At 38.6% G+C, this 22,354-nt stretch overlaps 1 protein-coding gene across 1 annotated transcript in view; it reads left to right on the top strand.

The window, feature by feature from the left end:
* The first annotated feature begins 3,945 nt into the window (after positions 1–3,945).
* Positions 3,946–22,354, top strand: part of LOC139717169 (short transient receptor potential channel 4-associated protein-like) — a 33,467-nt gene continuing 15,058 nt past the window's right edge. The window contains exons 1-7 of the mRNA XM_071628670.1: positions 3,946–4,449; positions 6,534–6,698; positions 14,554–14,670; positions 17,390–17,714; positions 19,289–19,359; positions 20,772–20,928; positions 21,792–21,965. Coding sequence (XP_071484771.1) covers positions 4,096–4,449; positions 6,534–6,698; positions 14,554–14,670; positions 17,390–17,714; positions 19,289–19,359; positions 20,772–20,928; positions 21,792–21,965 — 1,363 coding nt within the window. The 5' untranslated portion in view covers positions 3,946–4,095. The remainder of the gene's footprint in view (positions 4,450–6,533; positions 6,699–14,553; positions 14,671–17,389; positions 17,715–19,288; positions 19,360–20,771; positions 20,929–21,791; positions 21,966–22,354) is intronic.

The following is a 22,354-nucleotide window of genomic DNA, read 5'->3' as shown; positions in this document are numbered from 1 at the left end:
GTGCCCCCCCCCCCTTTACTTCCAAAGCGAAAAAATATGGCTAAGAACGGCAGTTTTTGGACTGTAAAATGTAAAGTAGCTCGCTCTCTTCGCTCGCTCGCATTTAATCGTTATGCAATTCACCTGATGTTGCTGAAAGTAATTGCCAGCAGTTCCGCCCGGTGCCCCTCCCCCCTTAATTTCCAAAGCGAAAAGATATGGATAAGAACGGCAGTTTTTAGACTGTAAAATGTAAAATTTTCAAGCTCGCTCCTTCCGCTCGCTCGAATGTAATCATTATGCTCTCCTGATATTGCTGCCAATATTTGCCAGCAGTTGCGCCCGATGCGCCCCCTTAAATTCGATAAAGCGAAGAAATATAGCTACAAACGGCAGTTTGTTTGTTTTTTACTGTAAAATGTCCAAATTTTTAAGCTCCCTCGCTCGCTCGCTCGCATTTAATTGTACGCAATTCTCCTGATGTTGCTGCCAGTAATTGCCGGCAGTTGCACCCGATGCGCCCCCCCCCCCCCCTCCTTTATTTCCAAAGCGAAAAAAATATGGCTCCAAATGGCAGTTTTTGGACTGTAAAATGTCAAAATTTTCAAGCTCGCTCTCTTCGCTCGCTCGCATTTATAAGTTGTTATGCCATTCACCTGATGTTGCTGCCAGTAATTGCCAGCAGTTGCGCCCGGTGCGCCCCCCCCCCCTTAATTTCCAAAGCAAAAAAAAATATGGCTACAAACGGCAGTTTTGGGACTGTAAAATGTCAAAATTTTCCATGCAATTCTCCTGATGTTGCTGCCAGTAATTACCGGCAGTTGCGCCCGTTGCACCCCCACCCCTCCTTTGTTTCCAAAGCGAAAAAATGTGGCTCCAAATGGCAGTTTTTGGACTGTAAAATGTCAAAATTGTCAAGCTCGCTCTCTTCGCTCGCTTGCATTTATGCCATTCACCTGATGTTGCAGCCAGTAATCGCCAGCAGTTGCGCCCGTTGCACCCCCCTCCTTTATTTCCAAAGCGAAAAAATATGGCTCCAAATGGCTTTTTTTTTTACTGTAAAATGTCAAAATTTCCAATCTCGCTCTCTTTGCTCACTCGCATTTAATCATTATGCCATTCACCTGATGTTGGTGCCAGTAATTGCCAGCAGTTGCGCCCTGTGCGCCCCCCCCCCCTTAATTTACAAAGCAAAAAAATATGGCTACAAACGGCAGTTTTTGGACTGTAAAATGTCATGTGGCTCCAAATGGCAGTTTTTGGACTGTAAAATGTCAAAATTTTCAAGCTCGCTCTCTTCGCTCGCTTGCATTTATGCCATTCACCTGATGTTGCAGCCAGTAATCGCCAGCAGTTGCGCCCGTTGCACCCCCCTTCTTTATTTCCAAAGCGAAAAAATATGGCTCCAAATGGCTTTTTTTTTTTTTACTGTAAAATGTCAAAATTTCCAATCTCGCTCTCTTTGCTCACTCGCATTTAATCATTATGCCATTCACCTGATGTTGGTGCCAGTAATTGCCAGCAGTTGCGCCCTGTGCGCGCCCCCCCCCCCCCCCTTAATTTACAAAGCAAAAAAATATGGCTACAAACGGCAGTTTTTGGACTGTAAAATGTCAAAATTTTCAAGCTCGCTCGCTCGCTCGCTCGCATTTAATTGTTATGCAATTCTCCTGATGTTGCTGCCAGTAATTGCCAGCAGTTCCGCCCGTTGCGCCCCCCACCACTCCTTTATTTCCAAAGCGAAAAAATATGGCTCCAAATGGCAGTTTTTGGACTGTAAAATGTCAAAATTTTCAAGCTCGCTCTCTTCGCTCGCTCGCATTTAATTGTTATGCCATTCTCCTGATGTTGCTGCCAGTAACTGCCAGCAGTTCCGCCCGTTGCGCCCCCCACCCCTCCTTTATTTCCAAAGCGAAAAAATATGGCTCCAAATGGCAGTTTTTGGACTGTAAAATGTCAAAATTTTCAAGCTCGCTCTCTTCGCTCGTTTGCATTTTATGCCATTCACCTGATGTTGCTGCCAGTAGTTGCCAGCAGTTGCGCCCGTTGCACCCCCACCCCTCCTTTATTTCCAAAGCGAAAAAATATGGCTCCAAATGGCAGTTTTGGGACTGTAAAATGTCAAATTTCCAATCTCGCTCTTTTTGCTCGCTCGCATTTAATCATTATGCCATTCACCTGATGTTGCTGCCAGTATTGCCTGCAGTTGCGCCCGGTGCGCCCCCCCCCCCCCCCCCCCACTTAATTTACAAAGCAAAAAAATATGGCTACAAACGGCAGTTTTTGGACTGTAAAATGTCAAAATTTCCAATTTCGCTCGCTCCGCTCGCTCGCATGTATAGTCGTTATGCCATTCTCCTGATATCGCTGCCAGTAATTTGTCGTTTCACACCGTCATTCCATAATCCATTTATAGGGGGTACAACCCCCTCCGGCACTTCCACACCCTCCCCCCACCCTTCCTCGCTCCCTCGCATACTACCCCCCCCCCCCCCCCCCCCCAAGATGAATTCCTAGCTACGCCGGTGCCGTTTCCCCGCTTGGTTTCCCTCAAAAAACAGTAAAAGTCTAGGGATTTAGAGCTTCCTATATTCCAAATATCTGTCCAAAAAATCTCGTAAACATTTTGTGTCAAAACGCACCCCCCTTGAAAAAAAGCTGGTGACGCCCCTGTCATCATGCTGTTGGTCACAATTTACCTTTGGCATACATACACATGATCTTAATGTGGTGCTATTATATATGAGCAACATCTTTGCAGGTCTGAAAACTTGAAGAGGGGTGCTTAGGTATAGATGCGAAGTGACTTGAGGTAGTCGTATTGACTTTATGATAGTAAACAGGGTATATAAACTCAAACGAATCATTATACTGTACTGTCAGTTTCCTTATAATTATGAATGAATGCATTAATTCATAAGGTGGCAAATTTCGCGCTGTGGGGATGCACAGGCCTAAAGGCACAACTATTGGGTGGTTAATTCTTGCTATTATAACGTCCTATGAATGAGCATCATTTGTAAACTGTATTATCACACTAAATACGTTTATGTACAAAATATAGGGGCTGCAATAAAATCATCGTGCAAGTTTCCCATTGTTTTGTCTGTAATATCGGCTTATATTAGGCCCTATCTTGTTGTGAATGATAATAAACAAGTCCTCGTTCAGGAACGCAAAATAGATCAAGGATTGATGTAAGGGATTTTCCTTTTGTGGGTGTGATTTATTTCGCAATGGGAAATTCCATTTCAGGGTTGGCTATTCTTAGTGTGGTAATCTCATGTAATTTACATGTAACAATACGTGTATGATCATGATCACCTGCCACAGGTTGGTGTAAAATACTATTCATGAAACTTTTGATGTTCTTTTTCTAGTGTGGAAAGGAATGACAAGACAAGTTGGTATAGGTATTGTGAATTGAACACTGATGATTCTTACTTCCATGACAATGAAAACGTTGAAGTGTTCCAGTATTCTCCCTAAATTGTATAAAGTTGTATTATTTACTTTGGCAACGCTGACATTAGGCATATCCCGCCGATAACAGGGGGAATCCCGCTGTCGGGAATTATACTGACTGTTGAAAAGCCGCGCAATTGTAGATCTCTGAGGGAACAAAATCTATAATAGTAATATCGAAGACTGTTAACCTCTTCTTTTGAGTTTTGGCCCATGTAATGGATACCCATTTTATAGAACATTTTGTTTTGTTGCTGATTTGTCGCAATTATCTGCTGGAGCATGTAGGCGAGTTAAAACGACTGGAATGAGTGTTATCTTCAAGACACCCTAAAAACCAAAACTAACAACAAAAACAACACCGACATTGACGCACTGCGCAGATATGAAGACACAATTATGCACATACACAGAACGTACATGGATGCATGCATGCGCTGCATGCATGCATGCAGTGTTATAGTGTGTATCAGCTCAGTACAGTTCGCTCTGACTAGCAGGATTTGACTGGTGGTACGTGTTCCTCGTAAGACTTTTCACGCCTCCTTCTGGACAAACGTACACGATTTACACAAATGACCCATAACCTTATTTAATAAACATTGTACGGCTTTCCAGTCTCCCGAGGAATTTTGATATTTTCGGAGAAAAATGGCAGAGGACGACTGTCCACCGCTGAAAGAGCGACTTCGAGCTACACGGGGAAGGACTGCAGCAGCAGCATCTACACAACAAAACAGTGCCTCCTCTTCTGGTACGACTACGTCTACGAGTAGAAGTAACGCTGCACGAACATTGCCGGGGAATGGCGGATCGAATTCATCGAGACGTGGAAATGCGAGTGCAACAGCTTCGAAGGCGCCTTCAGACTCGTCATCAAGCAAAGATGCGGCGTCTACGCGACCTAGGAAACGGGCGAAATTGAACATTAAGCCTTCCGAGAACATCTTTATGGGCCTGAGAAATTCACAATATGGAAAACGGCCCATCAAATCAGCGACAGAGGTAGACAACAAAACTACCGACAGCGCGCGTTTGAGATTATGCATGAATACCTCCTTACATTACAGTATTCAGTAGAACATGTGAATATTGTGATGTGTCTGATGAAATTTGAGTGAGGAATTACGCAAGTTTGTGATTGATATAGTGGTAAAATAAATTGACAGGTGTGGGATAAAGAATTCTTAGACCAAGCATGATTGATGACTGCTGTGTTTTGTCTGTAGACTAACGTTAGTGAGTAGTGTAACAATGCATCGATGGATGAGATGATGAAAACCCAGTCATCAAATGTATGTAGGTAGGCTTGATTAAGTCTGTCAAGGTTTCCATACCATATGTAGACTCTGCTAATACCCTCCACCAAATGTGACCTACTGCGGCTTCTCATAAATGTAATGTAGGCCCACCCAGTACCCAGGCTTGGTCAGTGACACATGACACTATCACTAGTAGTGTAATGCACTTTCGTATCGCATGTGTATGTATATGGATGGATACCTCGTGTAACCTCGGTTTCTGTAAACGTACTAAAACCTGTATTATTTCACCAAAATCACTGCATTATTTTACAAACACAAATTTGAACCAAATCGATCATTGGGAAGAATTGACATCAATGTCAACCTTCAAGAAAAGGTCAAAAAGGACTGATTCTTTTAAATGCTGAACCCTGATGAGAGAAGATGGGGACAAGGAAGTAGATACCTAACTTCTCCACTTTGGACGACATTTCAGTTTTGTATAATATTTATTTTGATATATTAGATGGAGAATTTCTTATCAATGCACAGTAATAAAAGAATCGTATGAAAACCTACAACTTTTAAATATCCAGATGCACAATTCTGAAATTCTTCTATCAAAACTTGTGAGATTCATTCATACATTTGATATGATGTCTAAACATTTATGATGTAGGCTAAATTTCATTACAAACTTTTCTCTTCCTCTGTTCATATAACCTCTTGTCTGATGATCACAAATGAGATTTTACTTGGATTTTTAGATAATTTACTAGATACTTTTATAATTTTGATTAGATTGCAAGGCAGAATCATTGGCTTTTCTATGATTCATGTGATACCTACCATTTGTGCATATACACAGTCAATGCTTTACACATTTTATTGATACAGGGATATGATAATTTAAAACCAATAAGCATTAAATGTAGGTTCTATGTGAATCATTAAAATACACAAACAGTCAAAAGTAGAATAGACCTGTGCGATAAATCCCATGGATGCCATTACATATAATGTTATAATTTTCTCTTCACAGAAATCATTGCCATGCTGTAGATATTTCCTTCACATGTGTTGCAAATGTCCTTGCTCTGTTGGTATTCTTCCTTTGTAGATAAGTAAAATCAGCTAGGTTATGGCTAGGAGTGTGTAATGTGCTGTTTATGACCCATACAGTATGCAAATACTTGTTGGGCAAGGTGCTAGTGCTCACTGCAAAGCATGTTGGTATATCAGCAGTCCCTCAATTTGTATGGTTCACTAAATGAGTGCTAATAGATCATTGGCAAGATGTGAAAGTTCATGTGCTCATTACCACACATCTATTGCCAACACTCTCTTGGCTTGTTGCCTGAGCACTGTGTTAGGACAGGTTCTCTTGTTGGAGGTGCAATGTAGCATGCTTTAGTACAAGCTGATACCGTATATCAATGTGGAGTGTATTGTATCATTGTCAGTTGGTAGTATTTTAGGTTCATTTGAAATTCTGATTTTAATGGTAATACAGGTGAAACTACTTCATGCAGTTTTAGAGTACTGCATGACTTGAGTATCCTGACACATGCATAAATGGGGTAGGTGTATGATTATTGTGCAGACAATGTATATACTAGTACCCACTGTCAAAATGACCATTGAAATTTTTATACGAGGGGAAAAAAAAACTGACACCAGTACAATAGACAATATTATGATGACAAAGTACATGAAGGCTTTGAAATGGAATGATATGGGCGTGTCCTGAAGTAAAGAGTGTCATGGTAGTTATCTTTTATAGAAATTTGTTAGAATCATAGGCAATTGTACTTGAATGTTCGCTGTCTGCTTCTCCTATCACAGCTTCCGATGGAAGTCCTGATGAGCACAGAGAGCAGACTTGGCCTGCAGCTCCAGGCACCTTCCAACATCCCAATCATTGCGGCAGAGCTGGCTGATGCCTCCAAGCACCTACTGGTCCCCTCCCCAGAGCTGTCACACTACTACAACTGTCTCAAGTTACTCAAGGTACTGTATGCAATGTATGAGTCTGACCACCATCTTCAATCCATTCAGGATTTACCATCCTAAAATCCTGTAGACATTGTATGTTACCACCAACATTGTGTCCATGGGACTCGGAGATTTAACACACAATCTACTGTACATTCAAAGACCTCTCTCCATTGTATGCAGTTATACGACTGTAAAACATATTTTGGTGACATAAAATTTTTGCGAATTGGAGCCGATGGCCTTTTTCACGGCATGAAAAGTGCTTCTGGCATTCAATGCATATAATGTGTAGAAAAGAACGTTCATGCTCATTTCAATTTCACAAATCTTGGCTCGCAAAATTTGTGAAATTAAAATGCACATGAACATTCCTTGTTTTGCAGTATAAGCTGTTCTGATGCACGTCTTGAAGGGGGGGGGGGGGGATCAAAGCAAGATTATTGAGCAGAGGGCAAAGATGAGGTATGAGTTTTCTTCATTTTGTCTCCCTCTGTACTAGTGAAATTTGTAAGATTGTAACTGAGCCCTGAGCTACATTTTGACAAACATGTCTGAAAAAAAGAACCAGCAGGAATCGAACCTGTCTGCCTTCTGGGCAGCAACAATACCACGAGGCTATCCCTGGTTTGCCGGAAGTGTCATGATGAACTTGGAACAAATACCCAAGGTCCGAAATTCCGATATTGAAGAAAACTCATACATGTTGTACAATGTACATGTACCTCGGAGAGAGAGATATATAGGGTATTTAGCAGTGGTGAACACCAGGAATTTACCACCAGTTCAATTTCCCAGCACTTTTTAACAGTATCCAGAGTAAGCTTTAGCCGGTACTTATGTGCATGCCAACAATATCCTTTTTGTAACAAATTGCAGCATCATTGCACAAAGTTTTAAAGCAAATCTATCGAAAACAATGAATTTTAGGATGTAGGTAGCATTTAATTTATAAAATTTACAAATTGTAAATATATTGTGCAATAGACTACATTAAATGCAGTAAGTAGGCAGTGCTATACAATTATGCTACATTTCTATATGCTGATTGAGAAAGCAAAGCTCTCAAGCAGATAACATTTGGAAGTGGAATATTTTGTACATTGTGTATAAGTGTTCATGCAGCACCAAGCAAAATTGATCAAGTTGATGAATTTTTCAAAGCACTAAAAATAGCTTAAATTTATCAGGAACTGCACAGCTTGTACAGATTTGCTTCTTTGTTGCTTGATATGTTCCAGTGCTGTGTCATTTCATCAGCTGAGAATGATAAGGGCATTACTTGTAAGTTGCCACTAAAACCATAGTGTTCAAGGCACCTTAACGCCTCTCTTATTCTCAGCCGACTAACTTTAAAGGGGGGAAATTATTACTTTGTGTGGGTGTGGGATGTGGGCTATACGTATTAACTTTTAATATTCATTAGATGTTGAGCATAAATAGTTTATTATGGAAAAAATGCATTGTCTTTTATTATCTTCAAGATATCAGTGCTTTTTATTTGAAAGATTACAATCAAATGCTATTTTTAGATTTCAATCCTTGAAGGCTGTTTAAGGTGAACGATATTAGCCAGTGTTGCTACAAGACTACCATTATATCATACCTGAAGGACCTAATGCTGGTAAAGATAGAAATTTGCTTTTGCTATTTAGTTAGTATTTCATATTTTATGTATCATTTTATTGAATATCTGTTTAATTTATACAACTTCATAGCAGTGCAATACTAAAGGGGATACTGCATATTTCATATATTAATGAGTCTAATTTTTCATTACGGGTAATTGGGACTTCCCCAACAATTTTGCAAGTGGTTAAATTTACCATCATGGAGTACAGTAATGAATGGAGAATGTGATCATTGCATTCATGTCGGGATCAGAGTCGATATTTTTGCATGTTGTTAATTTAAAAAAAGAAATAGCCCCCGACTCACGAAATTAGGGAAAATAGAAACCTTGCAAAATATATGGCATATACAGTACCTTCCTTTTTATGGAATGCATGTGGGTATGCTGAGAGGACAATTTCTTTTCATTGGTTGTGTCTGACAGCACAGGCATGATACATTGACAAAATATGGACAGATTTCGACCCTCTCTGTTTTAGTGTTTTCCCAACTAAATTCTAATGTTAATTCAGTATTTGTTTTCAAAAAGTTATTGGCTGAAATTCATGAAAGTGTGTTGTCTCCAGAGTGGTAGATAAAAATGTTATGCATTGAACATGCTCAGAAGAAAGATGTAGACTTGGCAGTTATTTTGCTTTTATTTGTATTTAATATGAATTATTCTCAGCAACGCAATGAAATATGTTTTCTGAATGTCTGTTTTTTGACATGTTTTAGCATGTTTGTGCAATTTTCAGTTTTAAATGATTTGTATAAGATTTTCATCTTTATTATCATCGATATATTTTACCCCTTTTTAAAAATAAGCATGAGTACAGTTTTTGATTTGCAGAGGGTGGCAGCCCTGAAGATGACAGAGAAAATGTGTAAAGTATACAGAAGATCTGAATAAAGAAGAGAATTATGGAGTCAAAGTAACACAGCCACATAACCATAAATGCAGGCATTGATCTACTTACTTTAAGAAAAATGTAGCTCTACTATGTATCTTACAATTGTAAATTAGAATGTTATAAGAATCCCACTACCCTAGACTGTGGGATGGGAATGAAATCTTTTTTTTTTTTCTTTCTATAAAAGCAAGAACAAAAGGGTCTAGACTTTGTAATCACCTGTACACTACAGTTGGCATTCAGGCCACTTTTTTCCCTATCTATTTCAACTAATGAGTCACTGTGAAACTATTCTTGTTGTAAATATTGTTGAAGGTCTTAGGTTGTGGGAGCCATAACACCCATTGTTTGCGATGAGATGTGTAGATATTGTGTAGTAAAAGCGAAGATGGAGGTGTTCAACGCTGTATGTCAGAAGGGTTTGCAAAATTAATGACATCCTGAAATACAAGGGCTGCAGAAGGTCTTCAGTATTTTAGGCACATCATTTAAGTGACTATGGTTCAGTGTTTCCAGTAGATTATAATGATAAATGACAGTTGATCATGAAGCATTGTGTACAGAACCTCGTGAAGGGGGATAATGACGGTTACAACACGACATGGACATGAAATATTAAGGGGTAATTATGAAGAGATTTGAATACCATCAATGAGAGGTTAAAATGTATCACAAGACTGGGCCAAGAAGCTTTTGATCTTTATGATATGATCTGACTTTAAGGTAAAGCCATTTGACCAGATGATAGTCTTTTTTAAACAGGATACAAAGTACAAGGTCTTGTGAATACACCTGTATGTACATGAAATGTATTTTTGTTAATGATTTATATGTTTTTTCTTTTCAACAACCCACAGTGTACTAGTGAACATCTGTGGTATATTTATGAATATGATGCTCGTATTGTATAGAGCCTTTGTCGTTAGTGCATGAGCAAGATAATGATTTAGCATGTAAGGGGTAAGGTTGTTTATTAAATATTATTACTTGTATGAAAGTAGAGAGCATGTCAGAGATAGAGGTAAATATTTACCATTTGTGTGCATTCAACTCTTGCTCTTATGCTGGTATTGGTTCATATGCATAGTTGGCTCCTTGTCAGGGACTACTGTGAAAGTACCAGGCGGAAATTTTCGCATGAGTAATTTTTCGCAATCTAAAATTAACTCAAGTATTTTAAATTCCCCAGAATAAAAGAGATACAAAATTATTACATGTACATGAGAAGCAAAACTATTCACATACCTTTATTTTTGCACTAGTTTCATGAAATGCCAGATAATTTGCTCTTTTACAGTATAGATTTGTATTCATTTTATTGAGTAGGTATTTATGTATACTGGAATATGATCACACATTGGTATGTCCATGTATACAAACTTGAAAGTATGGTTCTCTTCAATATTGAACATGATTTAATACTCAGTGAGGTGGGTAGAAAGCTGCATCAATAGATAAAGACCTCCAGTTGGGATTAATTTTGGGGATTCTACATGCCCATTTTCATTTTGAAGAAGCATTTTGTTGATATCATTCGTGCATAGGGTACCTTAGAAATAAAGTGTATTTCCCATGTACACTGTGAGCCTAGGCTTACTGTTCACTCAACGCCAAATTTGCAATGTATACATTTCACAAGACTGTTGTACAGTGTGTATGAGTTGTGTATAATTGGTGTAGACACATTAAAACCATAATACACTGTAAGTTCATATAATACAACTGCACATGTAACAGTAGTAGAGAATAATTTTATTATTCACAAAACACATGATTTCTGAAACACTTGTTACAGGTTGGTAATCTGTCAGTGCCTGTATTGTCAATCTTTGATTCTGTATGATATGATATTTTTAATCTTTGATACTATGCACTTTGTACCCATGACCATAATGCATACAAGTGGGTTCATGCAGTTTGGTGTACGATGCTATGAACATCACACTCTGCATTTACACATACACACAGAAATATATTGAGGCCCATCCGTGCGATTATATACTCGCATACGTTTTGAACCTATCCATAAGCAATGTTTCGATTCCCACCCAAGGTAGACACTATGATTACATATCCACTGATCCTCATGTGAGACCAAGTCAGATTCGAGTATCGAGTTAATAAGTGTTGACATGCTGCTGTACAGTGAGTGAGTCATATTAATGTGTTTAGCTGTATGTGTCATGCAATGTACTTGTGATATTGCTACAGTATCAGTGCATTCATTGTGAAGTTTCTGTTTGAAGGCTAAGTCAGTCTCTTGTACAGTATGACACTGCCGTGCAAGGTGGATTGTATACCAGTACTCTGATCAAGCTTTTTGTGAAAATTGAATGCAGTGATTAAATGTCTTCAGTGCATTTTATATTTTAGTGCAGGCTTCTTTATATTATTTGAGAACCCCCAAGGGATTTACAAATTTTCCTTTAAATTTCTATTCATATCATACATGTAGAAATAATCTTTTTGAAATGGTAATGTTTTCTCGGTGAATAAGGGATTCGTGGAAAATTACAACTTTCATTAAATTGTTAAAGGGTGTACATTGGTAACCTACTAAGTATCTGTTTTTTGCCACCTTTAGAGTATCTTGTTATCAGTACAAGTTATTTTTCTTGTTTTCTGTGCGGGCTTGTCGACTAAAGTTAGTCCTGATCCAAGGTGATAAACACTTTGCCACAAATTTACAGTTTAAGTCTCTATAATATTCATCTTGTACTAGTATTTGTGTTGGGTGTTCAAATATACAATGTAATTGTAGTACATGTACTACAAAACGAATGTTTGCGTGCATTTTGATTTTGCAATTTTCGTGAGAGCCAAGATTCGCGAAATTAAAATGCATGCGAAAGTTCTTGTCTACACTATATACATTGAATGTTAGAGGCAACTCGCAAAAATTTTGTGCCGTGAAAATATCTTGTTTTACAATACCTTTCTAAGACTCTTCCACAAAAGGTGTCAGAGGCTTTACTTTTTAAATTTCACACAATATCCTCAAGTGGGAAAGAATGGTAATAGATTTTCATGCCTAGCTACAGTATCATTACAAATCTCCAGCAACTTACCGTATATTGTGTGAGAGCCTTTTACTTGATTATCAATTTGAAATTTGTATCGTGTGTACATACAACAGACGTCCCAACCATCCTGAATTTGGAAAGAATCTGAATTTCAACCATTCCCAGCCCTTGTTTCCATAAGAGTTTCCAATTTTTCTGGATAATTTTACTACACTCTCCTGTTAGAACTGCTCTTTCTATCCTACTTTTGAGCCAAATTATCCCTATATTTCTGTCAGAAAGGTTGGAATGTCTCATACAGTGTAGGTAATAACCTCTCTCTCTCTCTTTTTTTTTTTTTTTTTACCTTACTGGTGTATTTCCGTAGCAAGGACAGGACACTACTGTAGCACTGAGTAAACACAAAGGACATCCCTGCAAACTCATGGCAATACAAATGGCAGTGTAAAACTAACAACAACAGCACTAAAGCTGGCAAAGCCTACATGGATTCAAGGAATTTTGAATGAGGAAAACACCTTGTTGGGAGTTCCACAGGAAATGTGTAAAGAAGTGGAAATGGAAGTCTCGTAGGAATAACTGTAGAAGTGGAAACTTTCATAGTGATATATTTTTCCCTGCTCTGCCAATTTTAATAAACTTTGCTTTGATATATTGCAAGCATGGGTATTTCTGTACATATTTTGATATTTCCACTGATTATTTGCCTTATGATTTTCATGTTAGGTCAGTACAGTGAAATTTGTAAAAGTTTCCACTCCAAGTTTCCACACCACAAACCATTTCCCATTTACATAATTTGGGAGAAGAGGACTTGCTGGTCGATGTGCTGCATGTTTTAACCCTAAAAAGGCCGGGGGGGGGGGGGGGGGGGGGTTGAATCACCCCCCCCCCTTGACATTTTTCGCGACTACTCCGCCGCGCGAAATTTATTGACCGCGCCGTTTGCTGACTTTTAACTTCACGCGCATCTTTTGACACCATTTTCACGAAAATCGCGCATACCGTGACGACGCTGCATAACGTTTTATACATGCCTGTCAGGCCAAAAATGGCTCTAAGACGTGATTTTGTGTCTAAAGTCTATGCAAATGGAGTTTTCTCTTCTTATTCATAAAGATATGATTATTTTCACTTTCATAGGCTGAAACTAATTAGTTTTAGCATATTTATGCTTGTATAGGTTCTGTCATAAATTTTGTGGAAAAAAAATGAAACAAAAGGTCGAAAAAACAAAGAAATTCATAAAACAATAAAATACATAAGAAATTGATTTTGATACCAATTTTTTTTTTAAGTCCATTGTTAGGAATGCTACAAAGAATGTTTCCACCAAAAATTAGGATTCTAGGAGCTTTAATTTCTGATTTAGAGCAAAATGTATGATTTTATACATATTATATTAGCATAATTAATTATTATGACGAAAATTTCCATTTCTTTTTATATAGTGTGATAGAATACGCCACAGGCAATGCACGTGCCAAATTTCATGGCGATTGCGCGATCGATGGCTGAGATCTCGGGGGGGGGGGGGGGGGGGGGGGGTTTGAATCAACCCCTCCCCTGCCACAGAACACCCAAAAAAGCCGGGCCTGGTTAGGGTTAAGAAATCATGTCTTTTATGACTAGCAATTCAGAATTGTAGCTTGTCTAGGAAAACATCATCACCAAGATTGATAATAAGATCCAGCTCCCATTTCATAAAACTTGTTATCAGTAACAACTGCCACATTTCTATGACAAATTTGCTCTCGGCCAATCAGGTGCAAGGATTTCAGTAGCTTATAACAACTATCGTAACTTTTTATTGATAATGAGTTTTATGAAACGGGGCCCTGGTGTGAACCAGTTCAGTGTGAGTTTACACAGTAGATCATTCATCATGGCAAATAGTAGACATGAATAGTAGTGGTACTTTGTTTGAGATTGTGGTTATGTTATTTTATTCATGGACTTTAACATCAGAATCATTGTCTATTGTTGTATGACACATCAAAGGTAACAGATCTGTAGAGATATTTTGAGTGGAAGCAAAGAGATTGAAGAAGATGAATATAATATATGTGTGATGACATAAAATCATCTAAAAGAGCACCCTGTACAAATAGGCACTTCTGCTGTAATTGTGAAAGTCATAACATGTGCTCAGCTTTGTTCACAACAGGTGCAGCAGAAATAAGTGACTCGAAACAGGGTTGTTACTAGCAACAAAAGAAACAACTCTCCTACCATATATCATTAGTGCAGAGGGAAGTGCTTGCTATTCTCGACATCTTTTCTCTCTCACTCTCTATTTTTTTTCCCTTTGTTTTCTTTCAGAAAGTAACTCAGAAGCTGATGGCAGACTCGTCGATAGAGTACCCAGCAGGCAGCGGTCAGTTCAGGGAAAGCAAGACCATCAATGCAGAAATGTTCTTCCTCTTTGGTGGTGTGGAGGTATGCCTTCTGTCATTGCCATGGCAATATCTGTTTGAGTGTACACCCCCACCCCCCCTCGTGATTACTTGCACTACCCTCTCCATGTGTTTGAGGTATGAGGGTATTGCAGTTATTGTAGTTCATATGAGTATCTCGTGGTGACATGACATTTACTCTTGTGGCAGTTGCTCCGGTCTTATTTTCTCCAAGGACTTAGGGTTAGGGTTAGGGTGGTGGTAGGGTTTTAGGTTTAGGATTAGGGCTAGGATTATGTTTATGGGTAGGTTTTATGTTTGGCTTAGCATGTAGATATTTCTTCAGAGTAATTGTCGCAGGAGCAAATGTAATGGATCTGTGTCTCACAGCTTGACACTGACAGTGTTACTGTCGGTGTTACAGTGTAGTGTAACCCCAAATGGTGTCAACCCATCCAATGAGTGGTAAATTTCCTATCCAGCAGAATATTTCTTACTTCTTGCAATTAAGTTTGAAACAGTTTACCTCGGTATTCATTGGAACATGACTGTGCAAAAAGTCTTGAAAATGGAAGAATCAATTAATAAGAACATGTGATATCTCATGCCACCTTGAGCTTACCTGGTATTACCATTTTCAGGAGAGTTGCATGCTGTGGTCAGGAAAAACAAAACAGAACATTGCTGCAGTCTTGGACAAGACTGTAAGGCAGTGAGGGGTCTAGGCATTCAAATTAGATTCTGAGTGTTAGTGTGTATATCAATATTCTTGAACAAGACTGTAAGGCAGTGAGGGGTCTAGGCATTCATATTAGATTCTGAGTGTTAGCGTGTATATCAATATTCTTGAACAAGACTGTAAGGCAGTGATGGGTGTACATGTAGGCATTCAAATTAGATTCTGAGTGTTAGTGTGTATATTCACAAGATGACAGAGGAGGGGAAAAAAGGGCCGTGGAATGTGGATTAACCAACTGCAAAAACATAAATGTCACTCAGAGTCCTTTCAGGCCTGGACCTCTAACAATGCCTTGGGCTAGGATTTTATCGTTTAGGTGTTCGGAGAATTCTGCACAGATTTTCTTGTTGTTCAATATTCTTGTGAGGAGTGAGTGAACTGGAGAAAAAAAAAAACAGTTTTCTATGTTTGTCATTGCATAAAATATTCATGTATTACATTGCATGTCTGTTCTTGCTTACTTCTAGAACTTCTTATGCAGGTACTCATTTGGAATTTCTTAAAACTATTAGACGAGATGATGCGTGGTCTTCTTTATACAAGGATTTATTTCATACTTGTAGATGGCTATGATATAATTCTCATATTTTCCATTTCTCTGTTATGCCATATTTCTGTACATTTGTGATGATGAACATAACAATCTTATTTAAGCTATGCTTACCAGCTGCGGCAAAGCAGCATTGTCCAAGTATTACCCTGTAACCATAGACCATAATGTCATGGTACATACTAAGCTTACCTATGATACCGTGGTATCTACTTGTGCAGCAAAGTCATCTGAATCTATAGCTGCATGTTGACATAGTGGATTTTATGGAGTTAAAACTGTAGTCAGCTTTAGGAGAGGGAAATTTGATTGTAGCTGCACCCGTACTTGTACTTGAGTTGTTTGATAGCATGAACGTAAATGTCCTGTTTAAACCATTTTTGTATAGTGTTCATCATGAAAAAAAAAATAGATTAAAATCTCCAATTGAAATAAGGAAAATATGGATATATAGGGAAATAGACAAAGAAAGAGGAGGAAAGATGAGATGAAATGTGGCAAAACAAAGTGAAGGACCACCCATTAAACTTTTTTTTTCCCATTCTATTTCAAATGGTATATATATTTGTATGTAAGATTTCCACTCTGAGAAGTTAGAAATTGTTGTCACTCCTATATTTCATGGAACTGTATTGGATTATGTTTCATGTGTGCAAAAACAAGGGATTAGTTTAGGGCATAGTATCAAATAAACACTTCTACTGTATATTTATTTGGCCTTAAATGATCGAAGTTATTAGATAATGATAATTGTGTAAGGGGAATATGCAGAGGCTATAAAATTGGTATACACGATGTGATGAAGATATACATAAAATCTTGCAGAAAATGAATAGTTGACTCTAGAGTATTTATGTGGATCAAAATGTAAAATCTTGTGCTACACACATGAAAACACTAAAATCTGAAATGGTTCCACACAGCAGATGTGAAGTATTTCTGCCAGACAGAATCCTTGAAATCTTGAAACCACTACAATGGTGGGTGCAGATACAACTTAAATGCCTTCTATAGATCCCTGAAAACACAAAGAATAGGCTTGTTTTCGTCATCAGAGAGAATTATTTTGCTAAATATAGCCATGCCTGCTAGATCAGTGGAGTCTTCTCTGCAGAAACCATGCTTTCTGTGAATGGAAATCCTTCTAATGTGTTTGGCATTTACTTCTTCTGTTGTCCATGACCTTCTGAGGAGTCTTGGAAGAACATGGTAGAATTGATCTCTGTTAAAAGTAATCACATCTTTTTTGGGCACCTTGCTTAAAAACGGGTGTAGCCATTACTTGATAAATGTCAGAGTGCATTTAGATGAAGTATACATGTACACATTGCAGGTTAATTGTTTAACAATGCCATTATGACCAGTTTTCACAGGTAATGCAAAATTACTATAAAAATAAGGTTGTGGGTATCTCCAATTTGAAGAGTCTGGAGCAGAATTTCGGTGGTAAAGGTAAATTTTTGTTATTCTCAGGTGACAGTAGACCTTCTGCTCCAACCGCACTTCTACAAAACCAAGGAAAAGAAACCAGAACCGAGCAAGCAGTCACAAGCTGAGGGTGTGTCTAGCTGCAAGGAAGCAACAACCTCCAGTACGAGCACGTCAACATCGAATGGTACCACCACCACTACGACCACATCAAACGGCTCGTCATCGTCCACTATCTCCACGACTTCAGTGACGACAACATCCTCCTCACAGAATCCAGGCACTTCATTTCATATACGCTTGATTCGAGAGACGTACGGGCCGCCGGGGTCTTCAAATTCAGCATCATCGCGTTCAGCAGGTGTGCAAGGTATATAAGAAAATGTCATTGATTCTGTCCAATGAAGTGTGAGATACACATATATCTGTATTCCTCAATCTATCTCAATGTCACTAACTAAATCAACTAATGATACTTAAGCACTGGAGCGAGGTGAGAATTATTTATTAGTTATTATTGTATTAATTCACCCATCAAACATTACACTGGTGGTAGAGGATAGCTGGCTGCTTGTGTTCTTCATGGTTTTGGTTATGAAAAGTGATCATTCTGAACATTCATTGTTGAGAGAAAATCTTGTGAATGAGAGACTGGAGAATAGTTTTGATTTGTAATTTTAATTTTGATTTGGATGTATTCCTTTAAAATCCTATTATGGTAGATCTTGAAAACATGCTGATTTCTTGCACTGTATCTACATGTATATCCAGATTTTTCTTCTTTTGCTTTGTCATAGCGCCCCCCCCCCCCCCCCAAAAAAAAAAAATGGAATATTTTCTTCATGTAGAGAGGAATGTTATTATTAGGAGTGATGATCCATTGTGACTGCATTTGGTTGCAGAGTGTGATAAATGCTATGTGATAGTTATATTGGTTCACACATCTGTAATTTCATCTGCACTCATACACTCATAGGCATTAACTGTAACTACACTGCCGCTAGCATGTAGTGAATGAGGGGCAATCAATTTTCTATTCTAAAGCTGTTGTGCATTTAAGTACACTTGCATTCATTTTTGATTTCTCATCCATTGGATTCAGACTGATATTGATGTTGGAAGTGTACCAACTTTTTCACTCTGTGCTACTGCCAAATATGCATATTCACTAACTTGTTTATTTTTCCAGAACTAAATGGACATATATTTCAGGGCTCAGAATTATACGGCCTTGCAATGTAATAATGTTCTGCCATCCTCATTTTCCTGTGATATTCAGGTTTCTCTTTGTTATCACATCACATGATATGGATTTGTGTGATCTACACAATGCACTTCTACGACAGTGCTCATGAAGCACTCAGATCATAGAGACGTGGAAATGAATTGTTAGAATCTCTCCATTGAAGATTACATTGAATGCATTAAATGCTCATCACCATGCTATATTGTAGACCTCTTCTGTAATGTATTCAAATTCTGTGCATGCATTGTTTGCACACACACACACACACACACACACACACACAAAATGAAAACCACAAAGTGTGCCGGAGGCTTCCCCTGGATGGCTGCAAATGATGAGTGCTAGATGAATTCCTGCCTAAGAAATTTAATTGAAGGGAGCCAGTGAATGAGCTAGTTTGTTAACAGGCTGTAGGGAAAGAAACGGGCATGAATTTTGATACATGACAGAAACGGTTATTGAGAAACTTTCGTGGCAAACATTAAAAACTTTTTTGGCTGACATTACACATTTGTAGCTTCCAAAAAGTGTTTGCATCGGAATTTTGAATTGATGTGTATGTGCGAGTAACAATGTCTACGTATATTTTTGTTGTTGATGTTGTAGTGCTTATTGATATCATTATTTTGTGACAAGCAGTGATAGTATTAAGTCATAACCACATAATCACTTTCTTACATATCATTTTGCCTCTATAGATCCACAGAAGGTCTTACGGCATAAGATAGCATACAATGCTATGGATCTTCTTCACTACATGTGTCAGAATGTGAGTACATGATAGACATTACATAATATTGTATTATACGTTATGTGCTAGGGTTATCACAATACATAATATTGTATTACACATTATGTGTTAGGGTTATCACAATACATAATATTGTATTATACATTATGTGTTAGGGTTATCTGTCCTCTGTATGGGAGCTACCATTGATTGACATGAACCCACTAGCAAACAGAAATACATGTACATGCTCTGTGTAAACTGAGAGATATAGACGATTACACTAATGCAGAAGATACAACTTGTATGCTCATTGAAGACACGCTGTTGTGTTTGATGTGCTTTATCTGTCCATGACTGCACAACATGTCTTCAATGTCACAATGAATGAGCATGCACAGAACAAAGGCCTCCTTTGTTTTTAATCTGGTCATCAGTCTTTATAGAATAGGTTAATTTTATAGTGTTAGCAGGCCCCAAATGAGCCTCGCTCAGATGCTCAGCATGTTACACTTTTTCCATTCAGAGGACAGTACTATGTGAACAGATTTCTACAGCCAGTGGGGTCTGTCCCTCACTCAGCTGAGAGACACACCACAGGCTATACAGACACTGGCATGCCGGTCTGATTGTTCAGTCAGGGCTCTTGAATTTGTGTCCTGCAGCTGTGGCCAGCTGCACTGTAGTCATTCATGAGAAGACAGCCTTCTTTCTGATTGCCGTCTTTATTAAAGTCAAACCTAGACAAAATGAAAAGTTGTATGTCTGCACTGTTAATGTTCAACTGGTGGTGTGCATGTAAGAAATGCATCTTGCTCTATTTTGTTGTTGTTGGTATTTTTTGAAAACTCAAATATTTCAATATCATTTTGTTGACTTTCATTTGCTTTATAATCATTTTCATTTCAAACAAAGCAGGCAGAGAAAAAGAATGTGTATGTTTACAAATTTCAGTCCACATCATCATTACTGATCTGACAAAAGACCACAGAGATATTTAGGCATATCATTCTTAAAATGTCAAGTAAGTTATTTAGTTTGCACTGTCAAATGTTTGGACATAACAAAATAAAAAACATATTTGTATGAAGAAGCTGGTTCAAGGACAGGTGCAGAGTGCTGTCAGTAAATCTTTAAGGTGTTATTTCGTTTGTTTTTAAGCATCAAACAGAGTAAATTATGTAATAGCCAGACAGAAGAGCTGTTGTAGGTGCTGTGCATTTTGACCTGTCTATCATAGCTACAGCAATAGGTGAGTCTGTATGTGCTTCTTTAATCTCCTGCCTCCAACGTTTGTGGCAACAGCTGTATGATCCGTAGGGATTAGTAAGCAGTAATGTTAACAGCTCACCTAGACTGCTGTATGTCTGAGAACTTTCTTGCAGTAAAGAAAAAAGTTTACGAGTGCACCGTATCATAATGAAGACTTTCTCTTGCTGTCCCTGGCTCAGATGGGCACTGACATCGCAACGCCGCTTTCCGACCACGACGATCTCATCATATACCTCTTCACCCTGCTGACAGAGAAGCAGTGCTTCTTAAAAGCTGCCACGCTAATCGAAGACATCCTTGGTGTGAGGGCACAGATGTTTAAGCTGGATGACATCCGTAAGTTGCTCTAATTGATTGTGTCCCCTTCTTTGTCCTGATGTAGCGCATACCCACCTGGTGCTAATCAAAAGTTAAAGTGACAGATGTCATCCGAGAAGCAGACCTCTTTAGTAAAAATGAAAGGACGGATTTAGATTTTGGTAAAATTGTTCGTTTTCTTTCAGGGTTTCTTTCCACATCTGTGTAATTGCTGCAGTTTACCCATCATTAGTTAGCAAGACATTTAGGTGGTATGACATTCATCTGGATGTTGTAATATGTTGAGAGTGGGTAGGCCCTTTTCAGGGCCACATACATGCCCAAGAAAGAATACATGATGCGCTGTTAAGCCTTCTACCACCCAACACCTTTTTTCATATGTGGATATTATTTGCTAGGGATCAAAAATTTCATTTGAATCAGATGGAGAAAAAATGGCAAATAGATTAGGTTGCAACTGTTTGACAGATTACCCTACATCGACGTAAATGAAGGATTAGAACCAACACTTGTTGTCGGGCGGAAGCTCAGTGGTCTAGTGGAGATGATGCCTGCCTGGTGATCAGGAGGTCATAGGTATGAATCCTGCTCGAGTATGTACGCCCATGATTTTTTATCATGGCTACTACTAAAAGACTGATCAATTCAGTGCTCATTTACGTCGATGTAAGGCAATTTGTCAATCATTTGCAATGAAAACATCTCGACGGAAGAATATCATGAATTTGCAAAATAGATGAGGTGTTTGAAAGTGTGTATGCAACAAAACAGGGAAGTTTCCGAGTTAATATTGGTCGGATGCATGGTTGTTGACAGTACTAGGGGATGAGATAGTTAAAATGACAGAAATTGGTTATTTGTGATGGTTTTTCCTCTCTTAGCTGATCTGGAGAGACTGGTGGGTAAGTTTGAGGAGGACCAGCTGGCCAACTTCTGCCGCGTCCTGTCCATCACAATATCCGACCTTGACCCCAAAGACGAGCCCTGTACGCTGGCCGCACAGGACAAGGCCTGCAGGAATCGTGATGGCACGCCGGTGTCAGAGGTCAACCAAAGTAAGTGGCCAAAGCTTGCTTCAGGTAGATATACAAAATATGTGATTTGCCATTCAAGTTAGAGCTGTTTTGAGAGCTAGCACCAGTTGGCTGGTGCTAGCTCTCCCATAAATGTTAAAGACATGGAGACTTGATTACTTTTGGGGGGGGGGGGGGAATGAATAAAATTAGTGAAAACAAGTGGCATCTGTCTTTTTAGACTGGCAACGGTACTACAACAGAAAAAGAAACAAATATATTCAAGTAAATGGCATGGTGGCAATTTGAAACTATTAACCTGAGAAAATTCAGGTTACTTTTTAAGAACACTTTTTCCAGTGTCAAAGCTAGTGGCAGAATCACGCTAACCTGAGTTTTCAGTTCTTACCAGAGTTTTTCTCGGGTAAAAA

Source organism: Diadema antillarum, unplaced genomic scaffold (genome assembly GCF_040938485.1).
Source record: "Diadema antillarum isolate AM-2024a unplaced genomic scaffold, OU_Dant_1.0 scf00000072, whole genome shotgun sequence".
NCBI lineage: Eukaryota > Metazoa > Echinodermata > Echinoidea > Diadematoida > Diadematidae > Diadema > Diadema antillarum.
This window is presented reverse-complemented; position numbering and strand designations above follow the sequence as displayed.